Raw genomic sequence first — 14954 nt, forward strand, 5'->3', positions numbered from 1 at the left:
CAATATTATATCAAATTATAAATCGTGTTATCAATTTAACTACATAATATTTATAAAATACTTAATATAAATATAAACACTATAAACGGATTTTTCTTGTAATACTTTCAAATATTATAATTTATGCAAAAGTTAATTCAAAAATTTAGTAAATAAAATTCAATCTAACGTGTTTCGATTTAAGTACTAAATTAATTTTTACATTTACGTGATTTACAAGGATAATGTTTTACAAGGATAATAAGATTTTCAAATATTTTTTAGGCATTGTTTCAGGTTTTAATAAACATTAGGTTAGTAACCGATAAGTAACGTAGGTTTACTTTACTTATTTTTAAAAACATTAATAGTCATATTATTATCAGGATTAAAAAAATTTATTTTTCAGAATTTTATTCTTTTTAAAGAGATATACTTTCTCTTTGTTAATAATAATAAGCTTTGGGTTTCAATATTTTAAAAATTTTTGATTTACACTAAATCTTATTAAGTATGGATTCGTTATAAAATTTATCCATCATTATTAAATATTTTGAGAATCATAAAAATCACAATAATAACCAATTGTCCATTGCAAATTTGAAACGTCGATCGACTCGCAGGGTCCAAAAAGACGAAAAATTGAGCCCTAAAGGTAATACGATTCAACTGTTCTAAATTTCTAATTTGGGTATTATTTTTGTTTTTGTTTGTAAGTAAGGAACTAATAGCCCCCTTTTAAAAAATTATTGCCCCGTTGCAAATTATTTTGTTGTTTCATTATCCCGTGCTTGCTTACTAATAAATGGAATATGAATTTTGTATCAGACTCCTATTTTTTAGGGAAAATTACAAAACAGAATTAGGCAATTACTACCAAAATGACACAAAGAATTACGAAATAGAGTAACAGAGTTGGAACAAAGAGTCGGGATTTATAAAGCATTTATTTGAAAGATATCTACGATAACAGAACAAATCAAATTCGAATATTAATGATAGCTAATTGGTAGGTCTTTCACAAGTTGCACAAAAATAGAACAATCAAAGTTAGAAATTATTTTCCCTTTCTAAAAGAAAGTAGAAAAGAGAATTTTCTTAAACACTAATTGTGCATACTTTATCTTGAGAAATTCCATTTTTCGATCTTAAACATATAAATATTTATTTTGCAAACCTAAAGTAACATGACCTGAATTATATTAGGGTTACTACTACTATCTTACGTCATATGACCTTCGTGTAACGTCTTTTAAGTTTAAACGTGTCAACCCTAGCTTATATCGAACGAAATAGTTAAATCATCAAATTTATTTAACACCAAGAACAAGAAAAATCGAATCTTCTAAAATAATTCTAATAATTCTTCAATTATATAGTAAAATATAATATATAGGTATAAAAAAAAGAAATAATTATATGGTTAATTTGGTTAATTAAGACTCCCCTTCATCATCATCATCATCATCATCATCATCATCATCATTATAATCATCATTTGTTGTTGTTTCTATTACATTAGTTGTATTAGTTGTGATAGCTGCGTTAGTTGTATCAATGCCATCATCATTCACATCATTCACATCATTCACAGTTCCTACATCTACGTCATTCGTTGCATCAACTGTCGCGTCATCTCCTCCTCCTAGTAAGTTTTCGTTTTCATTATTATTCGTCGTAACGGAATTTGATGCATCTTTAATAACCACTTTCTTTAAAACTTGAAAAACTTCATATTCGTCCACCGCAAATTTTTCTGTGGAAGTAATTTCAAAATCATAATCATCTTTAACAGCTGAGCAATTTTCATCTTCATTAAAATTACTTGTCATCCATAAATCTTTATCACCAAAACAAGGTCCACAGGTTCTATCTTTAATTCTAACAGCGTATTCGGGTCTTCTTGGTCTACTAATTTTAACTCCATTTAAATTATACCATGTATAAGGTGATAATCCCTCTTCAACATTGTTATCAGGTGGGGTTCTACCCAAATTGAATATAAAACTGTCTTCAGTTGTAAGGTGACCATTTCCCGTCATCCAATGAACAGGATTATAACCACCTAAAATTTCATTTGTACCCCTAATTCTCATAACTACTATACTTGCACCTTTTGAATCACATTTATCATGAAAAGTTCCGCTGCCAAATCCATCTCTACTTCCTCTTACAAGTAATTTAAAATTATATGGCATTGTAAAATACGTATAAAGATTATCTCCTTCTTTACGATCGATCCAATTGGCTAATTTAGCAATATGATGTTGTTGCAATATAGTTGATTCGAATGGGAGAGGTCTTTGTGGCTTATAATAAACAAATGTAGAAGAATCTATTGGTAAATTAGGGGTAAAATGATGTCTAAAAATTTCTTCTAATAAATCCTGAGGAAAAATTTCTTTTAATGGCCAAATCTTATTAAATAATTCACTTGGTTCAATATGAAACCATCTTATATGTGGTATACATCCTTTTAATGCTTCACCTAATGCTTTAATATCTTTTTCGCTCCAATTACGTTCACAATCGTCAATTGCTGGACTTCCATCTTCTTTTGGTGGAATTTGTGCTTTACCCCATTTTAATAAATAATTCCAAATTTCAATCTCTTCCATTATTAAATTATCTAATTTCAAAAATGCGATAACTAAATTTTCTTCTAATGTTAAAAATTCTGGTGATTCGAATAAACAATGCGGTTCATTACATACTATAGATTGACAACATTCTTGTACTTTACCACACCAATCAAATTCTCGACTTTTTCTCCATAATGTTGTAAAATTTTTTTGTAACCAGTCTGCTTTATGATTTAATAAATATTCTTGTATAGATTCCGCCATTTCTGATAATAATAATTCATCAGCTGCTACTAATACATCCAATAAATGCATCACATCATACTTTTCATATGATATAGTAGCACTATATATATACCTACGAAATTTGTAATAAAAAAATTAAAAAAAAAAATAATGATCATCTTTTCATGAAACTATTAAAATTTATGAATACTAAATACGTACTTCAAAATAACTTCAAAAACTTCAGGAGTAATATTAGGTTTCTTAAAAATAATTCGATTCCCTTCTCTTTTTACCCAATCGCAAGATAATCCTGATTTAAAATATTTACATCTTGCTCTCAAAATAATTGAATGAGCATAAAATTCTTTATAATTTACTTCATCACCAACTTGTATTACGACATTTTGTTCTTCATGATCATTAAATAATTCATTTAAATCCCTAGATAATACCGAAAATAAATCTGTTTTCATCTTCGATTAAAAAAAATATGGGGAGAAAAATTGGGAAAAAAAAGATTGGATGAAAAAATTTTTTTTCATATTATATATACTTAAAACAGGTACGAATACCTGATATTTAGCCACACAATTTCTACAATCTAACCCAATTTATCCGTCTATACATGACCTGACTTAGTAATTGAAAAATTCGCCGACGGTATTACGGAAATTATCTTTCCCTGACAATAATTAATAAATAATGAATATATAAAGAGGGATGCCCAAATAATGGTCAGATTTTTGTCATAATAGTTTTTTTTGTATATTTTTTTTTTCCGCTTAATAATGATCGGACGATATAGGAATAATGAATTGTGGACAGATGTTATACCGTATAGCTGATAATTGGGCACAATGCATACGTCAGAGGTCATATCATTGGTCGAAAACTTGATAGATACAATTACAGATACCGTATATCCCCTCTCTACTGTTAGTTAAAAGAATAAATTAACTTCCCTAATGGTATATTTTAGTAGAAATCTAATTATTGAGATTTCTTTTTGTGTTAATATGTAATATGTCGTCTGCTTCCATGGATGTGGACGCTGATGTATTACTTACGAACGAACTAGGAATGTTAGACGAAGAGGTGCAAATACTGGGTCAGAAAAAACGTTCTAGGGAAGTTAACAGAGGTAATGAAACGGACGCATCTCTTGCATCTACCGCATCTACCGAAAAATCATCTTGCAAAAAGGCTAAAAAGACTTGTGGAAAGAAAGAATCAGATAAACTAAAAAAAATTATCGAAGAACTATCCTCTGAAACATCCCGGAGTCTGGAGGTTATGGAAGAGGGAACTGAAAGTTTTTTTGATCTGTACAATGCAATCATTAATACGGAAGGGCAGGTCGAGATTGCAAATCAAGACGTCATTAAGTCGTATTATAATTTCGGAAAAGCACTCGCTGATCGATATGAGCATTATAAGGAAAATAATCCCAAGCGAACGGCTCAGACATTGGTTAATGAAGAAGTTAGAAAACAACTCCCTGTCTCTGCACTTAGGAAGAAAAAGGAAAGGGCTCTGAAGATTTATAAGCTATTCAGTGAAATCGACGAACATATGATTCAGAGGATTAAATCTTTCTTTGCGTTGACAATATCTAAGTTAAAACAGAATGACATAGACCATATCAGATATATTGACTAAGTTCGCAAGATAGTATTATGCGTCACGTGACATTGTGACCTCGAGGTCACATTCTATTAGCATGTATCTGATGTTACCACCACATTCTACGTATCTATCTTTATAAAAAAATTATTTTTACGGTCATACGTTCAATAAATCAAAGTAAAACTTTTATTGTATTTTTGAGTTAGGAGTCGGGTTGTTATGTAAAATGAAGCGGGTAGTGGATGTTTCAAGTGAGGAATTTGCTAGCCACTATACCCCTCACTAAGCACTTCACATTACTAACTCTTACTAACTTCGGCATTGATAATACTACTGCTATCTCTACTAACTACCCTTTCCCCTTCTTTCTCAATCTATGGTATGATTTTATCCATCGAAGTCTTTCTTGGAGATTTTTGATGGCAATAGAAGCTGGCTAATGTGCCGCCAGGACTAAGAAGACAGTATATTGTGCAGTTGTGCGAGAGAGCGATTTTCTTTTATCTTCTCCGGTCAAAAATGGCAGTGAATTTGACCCAATAAATTTCGATCTCATCATTATATTCGGTGCGTTGACCTGCGGATACATGAGTCGAGAATCGGTTTGATCCCGCTAAAAAGAAATACTAAGGCGCATAACGACGTCACAAACTACATATCACGTGTAATGAATCACATGCGGACTACACTGAATAATAAAAAATTTTATAAACAGCTTTTTTTTTACGAATATTACGAGGCAATAAAATTATTTTTTGATACATGATGAAGATAAGTTATACTGCCTAATTTTACTCTCTTTTCATGCGCGCGACGTCTCTTAGTCGCGGTTTTTTATTAACAGATTCAACAACCCCACTTCTAAAATTCTCTGCGGCCTGTTCTGTAATACTATACGTTATTTTTATCCCATCCAATAAATACCAGGTCGATCTTCCCCATTTAGTCCAATAATGATGTATAAGTTATCATTATTTTCTCTTAAAATTGATTCTTTTTTTTCTTAAATTGAACTCTCTTTTTTTTCTCTTAAAATTGATCAATAAATTATGTCTCGTGCACGTACTTCAGACGATATTTGGTAGGCAAGGATTTTTGATAGGCTTGACGAGTTTTTACATAACTACCCGAAATTACCAAAAAACTCGGTAACAGAGAGCAAGAGCAGGTAAGTGTATGAGAGTATTTCTTTATTTACTTAAGTACCACTTAATGTTGACTTTGTATGGAATGCAGTTTGCCTCTCCACATTGGTTCTAAAGTAACAATCAAAAATTATAACACCTTCCTTCACCATTACGGATCAAGTGGATACAAGTTTCGGTTTAATTTAAACAGTGACAATACAACTGGCGAAGTGTATATAATTGGTATGACCTCAACCGCGCATGAGGATATTATTATTCGACTTCAAGAATTTTTTAAAGTTCCTAATAATGGCGTTGTTGATGATCCCCCAATAATAGTCACTGGTCAAGTTCGTAAGTGAATATATTCTATTTTGCTTCTTTTATTGAATTTTCAATATTCTCATGGTCTTTTCATATAGTTCACTATGTGCCTGGTGGAACTAGGGTTGAAACAGCTCCTGATGCTTGTGTACTTCCAAGTGTGGCATTTGTTCCAAAACCTGCCGCTTCCACTGTAATACCTCGTCCTCCTGGTGATAAATGTGTATGTTGAGTTTGATGTGTATTATTGTATTGTTGTTTTTTTGTGATTTTCATTATTATGATTCATATAGGGAAATCCACATGCACGGATAATGTGTGAGGTAGCTGTAGGCCAAAGTGTTGGTGAATTGGGACGAAAGTGCTTATCTTGGATGCGAGAGCCATACGTCCGTGCTGTCATTAACATCAAGATCTTAGAACCAATACTAAACATGCGAGAGCCCACAACCGGTTATTATTACAGAACAATGACGGTATATATTATTTATTGTTCAATAATACAAAGTTAAGCATGTAGTTTCTTATCTGATTAGTTTGTTTTTTAAATATTAGGCCAAACTTTACCGTCAAGGAATGCTAGTACAACGTTGGGATTTTGGGAACATTAAAAAATATTCAGGTGACCCTATCACTGATCCTCCCGGTTACAATGCGCCAAACTTGGCAGCTTATCAGATAACTATCATCGGGAAATATTTAATGTGCAATTTATGCATAAAAAAATCGCAATAAATGCACAAAATCTTGCTGAAATTACTAGTTATTATTTGCATATTTAATAATGTAAATTTATTGTTCAGTATTTTGTACATTTTTGTGTAAATATTTTGTACATTTCTAAGCAATAAATTGTATAAATTTAACCAAATTTATTACGCATTTACAATCTACTAATCTATTCACTTGTATTATATATTAACTGTAATACATTACAATTCTTTGTTTATTCGTCCTGTAATGTATTCTATAAATAAATATTATTAATTAATGTAATTAATGTGTAAAAATTTCTATAAGAAACTTAAAATTAATACTTGCCTCTAACTTTTTCATAATTCTGATAATGTATTCAGATTTACAACTCATTCCATCATAATCTTTATGTAAAATAAAATAACAAATTGTCATTGCAAAGATTCTATCATTTGAAGTAAATTCAGAAGGTCAAACACGTATAATAATTTCATCTTGATAAGTATGATTAGTATCTTGATAAGTTTTACTCAATTTTTTGAGACATTTACAAGTTGATTTACTGCATTTCCAATCATAGATCACCTTGCTATCAAGAGTAGCATTAAGTTTTTGAATATTGGGAGAGAATACTTCAAAAAGTCTATTTTTTAATAGAGGCAATAGTGCTTGTATGAAAATCTCAAATAACTTTCTTTAACTAGATTTTAGAAATGATAAAATACAAATATTAAATAATATATATATTTATTTTAAAATAAATTTACATACTGCGCCTATAATTGCATTTTGGAATATAATTTCCCATTGATTATTCTTCTTTAATTCTTTCATCCTTTCTGGCTGCAATTATTTTAGAACTTTTTCAGAGTAGGCTTTATATTCTTGAATGGTTGGATATTTGGTATATTTAAGAATTTGATCTTTAATTGTATCATTATTAGAAAATACAAGGATATATTATATGAAGAAGCTGAAATAGAAGAAGATGAACCAAGAGAAAAAAAGCTAAGAACGCCAAGCTTGAGGCTGAAAAAGCTGAGATTGAGGCCAGGAATGCTGAACTTCTAAAGCAGGTTATGGAGAAAGATGCCAAGCGTGATGCTGAAAATGCCAAACTTGGGGCCACAATCGAGGAGTTGAAATCTGAGAATGCTGAGCTTAGAGATCGTGTCATGAAAGTGGAACAGAACCAGGTACAAAATGATTCAAAGGGAAATATTACCCTTAACAATAACTCATCTAACTTCAATTTGGATGCGGTCCATCATGAAAAACCGTTAGAGGAGAAAGAGATGGATAATTTCTTGCTTGAGGCTCATAAGAAAATCGTTAGTAGTGAAATAAAGCAATGCAATAAGGAGCGCCAAGCTGATAGAAAGAAACTTAGTAAAGCAAAGCAAGCATCTCTTAACCAAGATCAAGAATCTGACACCAGGTTAAGGATGGCGCTGAAATTGCTTTTCCAAATCTGCAGTATTGCGGATTTAAGAATTGAATTGTGCATATGAGTCCGCATATCCGCAATGAATCCGCAAATCTGCAATGAATCCGCAAATCAATACTGTATCGCAAATCCGCAATGAATCCGCAAGTCCGTAATGAATCTGCAAATCAATACTGTATCGCAAATCTGCAATGAATCCGCAAGTCCGTAATGAATCCGCAAATCAATACTGTATCGCAAATCCGCAATGAATCTGCAAGTTTGCAATAAATCCGCAAATCAATACTGTATCGCAAATCCGCAATGAATCCGTAAATCAATACTGTATCGCAAATCCGCAATGTTAAATAAAATAATATCAAGTAAAAAACCATCAATTCAAAATAAAGAATTCGTCATCCCGACATATTAAAAATTGTTGAAATTAGAAGTGTTATTTTTATAATTTTTTTTTGTCAAAGTTATTATACTGAATTAAACATACTATTTATTCATCACAATCAACTTCGTCTGATTTGATGATATCATGCTATACCAAGACTTCTTTGATTCAATTTTATACACTTTTTACTCGTAATATTTCTGGACAATTTTGTCCACTTTTTTTCTATCATTTTTGGACATCCATCGCTTCTGGACAATTTTGTCCACTTTTTTTTCTATCATTTTTGGACATCCATCGCTTCTGGACAATTTTGTCCACTTTTTTTTCTATCATTTTTGGACATCCATCGCTTCTGGACAATTTTGTCCACTTTTTTTTCTATCATTTTTGGACATATCGCTTCTGGACAATTTTGTCCACTTTTTTTCTATCATTTTTGGACATCCATCGCTTCTGGACAATTTTGTCCACTTTTTTTTCTTGTATCATTTCTGGTCACCTTATTCCTCGTATTGTTTCTGGACAATTTTGTTCAATTTTTCTCTTTGTTCAGTTAAATTTACAAATTTTCACATTATTGAAATTTAAACTTCACAATTTACAATTAGGCGTGATCTTAATCAATTAACATCTTGTACTACTAAATCAAACTTTAAAACGATATTGATGACAAACTCTTTTAATTTCAAGTTTTGCTCTTTATAACGTCATGTCAAGCTTGGTCCTTAAGAAGTTAGCGGTCGACCACCATCGATGTATGGCGTAATCATACTGATACAAGGTAACATGCAGTCGAAAGGACACTATTCAGCGATGTGTAGTTACTGTTGACAATACTGGAGACAAGGAAGGCCCCAAGTCCTCAGTGCACATTTGGCAAACCACTGTAAAAAATGCCCCGATGATGTTTCATTGTATTTTGCCAAAATTGTCAGGAAAAATCTTGCTAAAGAAGAGGAAGAAAGCACAGATGAAGATGAATCAGATTATCCTAACAAAAGGGTTCGACAAACGGGAATTAAGAATTTTTATGGAGGAGGTAAAATAGAAAAAGGACGGAATGATGAATTAGACTGGGTGATAATGAAAGCCTACGTGATGTGCAATAGACCCTTTAGCACAATCGATAATCCTTGGTTTATCGACATGATAAAGGTGCTGGAGCCAGGATACGATCCACCTTCGCGACGAGTACTAAATGGTACTTTATTGGAGGCGGAATTATCCAGAGTCAATGCACGAGTCAACAATGAATTAGAAAAAGAGTCTAATTTTACTATCGGTAAATCTATAATTTCTATAATTGCTTCAAAATATTTTATTAAAAAAATAACTATCCATATATTTTTTATTAGCTCTTGATGGTTGGACAGACCCTTGAGGGAATAGCTTATGGGCGTTTATTTTGCTGACACCATCGAGAAAGGAATATCTATTACAACTTGAAGACCTTTCTAAAAATTCACATACCGCTGAATATTTATCAAAAGTTATAAATTATATAATTTGTAAAGTGGGTATAAGCAAAATTGTCGCTATTGTCAGTGACAATGCTGCCAATGTCGCAGGTGCCCGTCGAATAATCACGAATGAATATCTATCCATTATCAATATACGATGCATCGCCCATTGCATCAATCTGATAAGTAGTGATATTGTCAAAGTAGATCAAGTTAAATGTCTTGTAAAACGAGCAAATATTTTAACAAGATACTTCAAAAATTCAACCCTTGCCAGCACTTGGCTTAAAGAAGCGATTGATGCAAAAAATATTGCAGGTGGAGGGCTGAAAACGTACATCGAAACAAGATGGACGACAGTCCATGAATGTACATCTTCGGTGTACAGATTAAAAGATGCTTTATTACATGTACGTATACTTTATATTTAAATTAATAATAATTAAACCTAATACAAAAATGTTTATTCAATTAGGTCCTGGACAATCATGAACGCGAAATCTTTAATGAAGCTGTAAAAGCAATTTTGAAAAAAAGAGGGTTTTTTGATGACATTCGTATTTTATCGGATATTTTGGAGCCGATAAAAAAAGCAATTCTCATGTTAGAAGGAAGTAATGTAACTTTAGCAGATTGTTATCTGCATCTTCTTCGTATCGCAGCATTTTTTAAGTCAATGCCAACTGATGATTATAAAGAGTTAAGAAACTCTTGTATTAGCATTTTTAATAAGTGGTAATGTATTAGGTTAGTATCTTTAATAGAAGATTCAAAATTAATGTTTAATTTTAAATATTTTTTTAATAGATATAAAGAGTTTGACGAGGATATCTATTTGTTAGGTTTCTTCATTCATCCTAAATACCGAGGTAATTATTTTTTTTATTGTTATTTAAATTCATTTAATAATATAAATTTGCAAATTTGTTAGGACATGGAATGCGTGATAATCAATTTGAGCGTCTTAGAAAGTGTGCCCTTCGAATCTGGAAAAACCTTGGGCATAAAAAAAATTCTGGATTAGAACTTGATGCACAACTTCGTGCATACTTTGATAATTCTGAACCATATAACACGTCTTATTCAGTTCGTGACACAGCTTACCATTGGTGGAATTCCATAGTTGATGGGAAATTTTCTTATCTCTTTCGCGGCTAGCTAAAGTAATATTTTCAATAACCCCACACTCGGCAAGTTGTGAAAGATTATTTTCGAGTAGGGATGGCTCTTTGGTAAGAGACGTATAAATTTGCAACCAGAAACTATAGAGACAATGGCGAAAATATATCTTTATTCTCTCAAACATGCTAAAAAAGACTTAAATTATACAAGTAACGGTGATAGCAGTTCAAAGTTAGATGATGATATTCAACTCATGCTGAATACAGTATTTGAAGAAAAAGAAGAAATTATGAGTGAGAATGATGATGATAGTTTTAATGAACATCAATCTGATGAAACAAATATGAATGATGAAACATTAGATATTGAAAGCACGGTAGATCTAGGACCATGGGTCTTTATTGATAATTCTATACTTCCAACTATTACTCGAAGATATGATAGTGATGGCGAAGAGGAATGGGATCCGGAACAATTAAACTAATTCTTTTTTTGACTTTTATTTTGCCTATATAATATTCATATTTGTACTTATTGTGAACATTTAATATCTAATAAATTTGATAGTATTTTATAATGCATATCAACAATTTTGTCCTCCCTTTTTATTTTGGACAAAATTGTCCACTTTTGTATTCAGAAAACTTTATTATTTATTTTGGACAAAATTGTCCACTTTTGTATTCAGAAAACTTTATTTTTTATTTTGGACAAAATTGTCCACTTTATAATCAGAAAACTTTACTTTTTTTTGCTTTAGAAACTTTGGACAGAAGCTTCCCTGTGCAATTTGAAAATATGTAAATGTTACGTTTAATTATCTATACATTTAATTATCTATCTAACGCGTATAACTTATGCCAATATAAAATACATGCTTCTTTGTTGATAATGATATTACCCACTAACCAACATATTCAATGTATTCACTATTTTTTTTATTTATCCGCTATATTAATGAATTCCTCCCCCATAAATTCAACTCTTCTCTTTTTTTTTGTGCAGTACTATCTGGATTAGGGGAGGGCCAGAAATGACGTCATTTTATTTTTGGAGATTTTGCCCCCCCTCCCCTTGTCATCAATTCTATTTATAGAAATTGTGCAACTAATCACGTGATCAATTATTTTAATATGTTCGATCAATAATTAAATGATAAAAATTTTAATAAAATTTAAAAATGACTTTATAAACGATTTTTTTCTTTTTTTAATTGATTCAATTAACATTTATTCAAGATTTATTATACTTTATGCTATAGAATTACATGTTATGAAATTAATCTGAAACGTTAGATGATCTTAATTTCCAAGGACGTAAATTCTTAACATCACCATTTACATGCCCATTGTTACTACTTTGTTTTCTATTGATTTGCCTACTATTTTTTACTATTGCAGTTCCATCATTTTTAGATTGATCTGCATTGTATGTTAATTCCTCTGCTATATCATGACCTTTTTCCAAAATTGCAGATTGGCTATCTTTTTGTATTCCCCTGCACCCCACTCTCCTTTCTATTTGAATGCATAACTTTGGCATGTTTTTTCATAAATGCTTTTGTTGGAAAATACTTACCACATTTTTGACATACTAGTTCATGATATAATTCAGATGGAATGCTTGGACAATGCTCATCATAACCAGGAAGCCGATTACAAAAATATTCCAATGTATGCAACAAACTGAGATAATGTTTATCCTGACCTTGCACAACAGGAGGAAGAAAGCCATTATTTAATGATAGCAGTTCAAAGCATCAGGAGCTCGTGGTGGTCTACAGCAACTTCTATTTTCACATTTGCGTAAATCAAGAGAATATTTACAAATTTGCGAATGCTGATCAATCCATTCCTATTCCTCTTCTTGAACATTTGAAAATATAGTATCATCATGTTCTTCAATATAAGTAGAAATAACTGGTTGTCCATTAATAGGATCACGACTCCAAAGATCACAAAGATGCTCTCCAGCATGTTTAAAGTTTTTACATCCAAGCTCCTTATCAATTACAGTATTAGCTTGCCCATTCATATTGCCAAGATGGTTGCCATAATTAAAAGCATTTAATACAATGCCTGCCAATTTGCCAGAAAGAGATGCCATACTTCTCTCCACTGGATTATAAGCTGACTGCCCTGGTGCATGTGTTCTCACTGAAAGATAATCCAGATCAAGCTTTTTAAAAATAAGCAAATATTTTAAAATATTTGCAAGAAATCGGGGGTTTTTATCAGGTCCACCATCTGTTAATAAACACCAAATAGGTTTTATTGCACCTTCATGATGTGTGAATTCGTGAAAGGGTTCTTCTTCAGTAATTGTCATAAGATCAACCATATGCGTTTCACATGATGTACCCAAAAAATATTCAGGACGGACAAAGATTCTCATTTTACCAGAACGTAGAGAATCATTTGTATTATCAGGATTAATCACCAGGTAGACAGACGGTATTAGCTTATGTTTAGAACCTTTTGGGAAATCGCTGATCGACGCAGAGATACAGGTTTATTTACCGTTTATATAGCCTTAAAAGTTTTTCCAACTGCTGCAATTCCTAATGGAACCTAATATAAACAGCTTAATTATCAGTTTATAGCTATAAATAATTAATAAATAAATGTAATTACCTTAGCTTTATCATCCTGTGAAATCAGGACCACATTTTGTGAGAAAGCTGATGCAAATGATTTTATGCCTTTTATTGATGCCAGGCAATAGTGTTCATCAACATGATCACTCATCTCATTTCTTCCAACAGCTGCCAGACGTATTTGTGCAGGATGATGATGCCGTTTTGCTTCTTTTGTATTTGAATGTCGGGGTTGCAAATAATTTTGTGTTGTAGAATTTGCCATATAAATCCCATAATTCTCCTCCATTTTTTCACGAAGATGTTTAATTGTTCGGACTTTAATTACTTCTTTACGCCGTTTATGATCTGCAGCTCCAAACTCAATGCTATTGTACATATTCTCCAAAAGATTAGGTTCATTTATTAGAAATGATGGACGTCCAGGTGTATCATACACTTCCACAATATTTTCCTTTTCTAACATTTCCCTTTTTTTATTTCTAGCCCGTTTCGAGCTTCTGCATTACCTCTTAACCGCTTGAGTGTTTTTTCTTCTAAAAATATAGATTTCTCAAGATCCTTAATCTTTGAAGAAAATTGTGTATGAAGTTCCGATGATGTTGTTACTCTTGATAGATTAGCATATTCACACAATTCAGCTTTAGCTTTTTGAAGATTAGCATCTGACTGCTTTTGTGCTGTTGCATTATTAGAAGGTTGAATATTAGCAGAAGGTTCAGGAATAATATTTGGAGATGGGGCTGAAGGTTTAACTACTGAATTTTGTTGTGAAAAAAAAGTGAAGGGAAGAGGTTAAACAGGAGTCTTTAATAGTTCAGAAATATAGTTCTGAATAATATTTTTATTTTCTGACTTGATTTTTCGCCAACTACTTTGTGCTTGTAATTGTAGTTCCTTCTTATTTGGCATCAAACTCTGACTCTTTACCATTTCACTGAATGCAAAAGCATTCACATACTGTTCATAAAGATTTTGGGGATTCGAAATAAGGTAATTTTTGGAATATTTTGGTTCCTGAAAATATGTTTGCTTCATTGTAAATATTAAGTATAAATGTACTGACGCGACTACATTTTTACGAAATGTTTGATTTTGACGTGAAGAAGAAAGTGGCAAAGTGAGGCGAACATTTTTATTTTAGAAACATGTGAAATGCTCATTGTTCTAAAATTGTAACATTTGTTCAACGTTGTTCTAAAAAGTTGTTACACTAAAATGGCACAGTAAATTTTATTAGGTAAAATTGTAACAACTGAAAATTAAGGTTATGGCGCAGTAAATTATTAAATAACGGTGTCATCTGAACATTTAAGACTATAGCGCAGTAAAATTAATGGCTAACCTAACGTTGCCCAGAATTATGAAATTTTCTAATAAGG

General features: G+C 31.5%; 7 protein-coding genes across 7 annotated transcripts; 4 read left to right on the top strand and 3 right to left on the bottom strand.

Annotated features, from left to right (window-relative positions):
* Positions 1-1114: 1114 nt before the first annotated feature.
* On the bottom strand, positions 1115-3277 carry OCT59_005466 (uncharacterized protein). The gene is made up of 2 exons (XM_025327523.2): positions 3009-3277; positions 1115-2919 (listed from the first exon to the last, which is right to left on the bottom strand). The coding sequence occupies exons 1-2, from the start codon at positions 3260-3262 to the stop codon at positions 1416-1418; spliced, it is 1758 nt and encodes a 585-aa protein (XP_025170916.1). The 5' UTR covers positions 3263-3277; the 3' UTR covers positions 1115-1415.
* Positions 3278-3812: 535 nt separating this feature from the next.
* OCT59_005467 (uncharacterized protein) lies at positions 3813-4605 on the top strand (the record flags this gene model as incomplete). Its single annotated transcript, XM_025333608.2, has 1 exon — positions 3813-4605. The coding sequence occupies one exon, from the start codon at positions 3813-3815 to the stop codon at positions 4446-4448; it is 636 nt and encodes a 211-aa protein (XP_025170917.1). The 3' UTR covers positions 4449-4605.
* Positions 4606-5219: 614 nt separating this feature from the next.
* OCT59_005468 (uncharacterized protein) lies at positions 5220-6855 on the top strand (the record flags this gene model as incomplete). Its single annotated transcript, XM_066138376.1, has 7 exons — positions 5220-5342; positions 5487-5496; positions 5571-5583; positions 5652-5896; positions 5965-6089; positions 6160-6342; positions 6422-6855. 7 exons carry the CDS (start codon positions 5220-5222, stop codon positions 6599-6601), a joined length of 879 nt encoding a protein of 292 aa, XP_065997517.1. The 3' UTR covers positions 6602-6855.
* A 3600-nt stretch (positions 6856-10455) lies between these two features.
* Positions 10456-11012, top strand: OCT59_005469 (uncharacterized protein; the record flags this gene model as incomplete). The annotated part of the gene is made up of 3 exons (XM_066138377.1): positions 10456-10553; positions 10662-10723; positions 10786-11012. The coding sequence occupies 3 exons, from the start codon at positions 10456-10458 to the stop codon at positions 11010-11012; spliced, it is 387 nt and encodes a 128-aa protein (XP_065997518.1).
* Positions 11013-11127: 115 nt separating this feature from the next.
* On the top strand, positions 11128-11460 carry OCT59_005470 (uncharacterized protein; the record flags this gene model as incomplete). Its single annotated transcript, XM_066138378.1, has 1 exon — positions 11128-11460. One exon carries the CDS (start codon positions 11128-11130, stop codon positions 11458-11460), a length of 333 nt encoding a protein of 110 aa, XP_065997519.1.
* A 794-nt stretch (positions 11461-12254) lies between these two features.
* OCT59_005471 (uncharacterized protein) lies at positions 12255-12518 on the bottom strand (the record flags this gene model as incomplete). Its single annotated transcript, XM_066138379.1, has 1 exon — positions 12255-12518. The coding sequence occupies one exon, from the start codon at positions 12516-12518 to the stop codon at positions 12255-12257; it is 264 nt and encodes an 87-aa protein (XP_065997520.1).
* A 1513-nt stretch (positions 12519-14031) lies between these two features.
* OCT59_005472 (uncharacterized protein) lies at positions 14032-14610 on the bottom strand (the record flags this gene model as incomplete). The annotated part of the gene is made up of 2 exons (XM_066138381.1): positions 14032-14330; positions 14448-14610. The coding sequence occupies 2 exons, from the start codon at positions 14608-14610 to the stop codon at positions 14032-14034; spliced, it is 462 nt and encodes a 153-aa protein (XP_065997521.1).
* Between the last annotated feature and the right edge of the window lie 344 nt (positions 14611-14954).

This window comes from Rhizophagus irregularis, chromosome 13 (genome assembly GCF_026210795.1).
Source record: "Rhizophagus irregularis chromosome 13, complete sequence".
NCBI lineage: Eukaryota > Fungi > Glomeromycota > Glomeromycetes > Glomerales > Glomeraceae > Rhizophagus > Rhizophagus irregularis.

Bases quoted from the DNA above. Each gene is read 5' to 3' on its own strand.
- OCT59_005466 (XM_025327523.2), bottom strand. From the start codon at position 3,262: ATGAAAACAGATTTATTTTCGGTATTATCTAGGGATTTAAATGAATTA. The intron at 2,920-3,008 runs GTACGTATTTAG...CAAATTTCGTAG, and splicing joins GTTTTTGAAGTTATTTTGAA to GTATATATATAGTGCTACTA.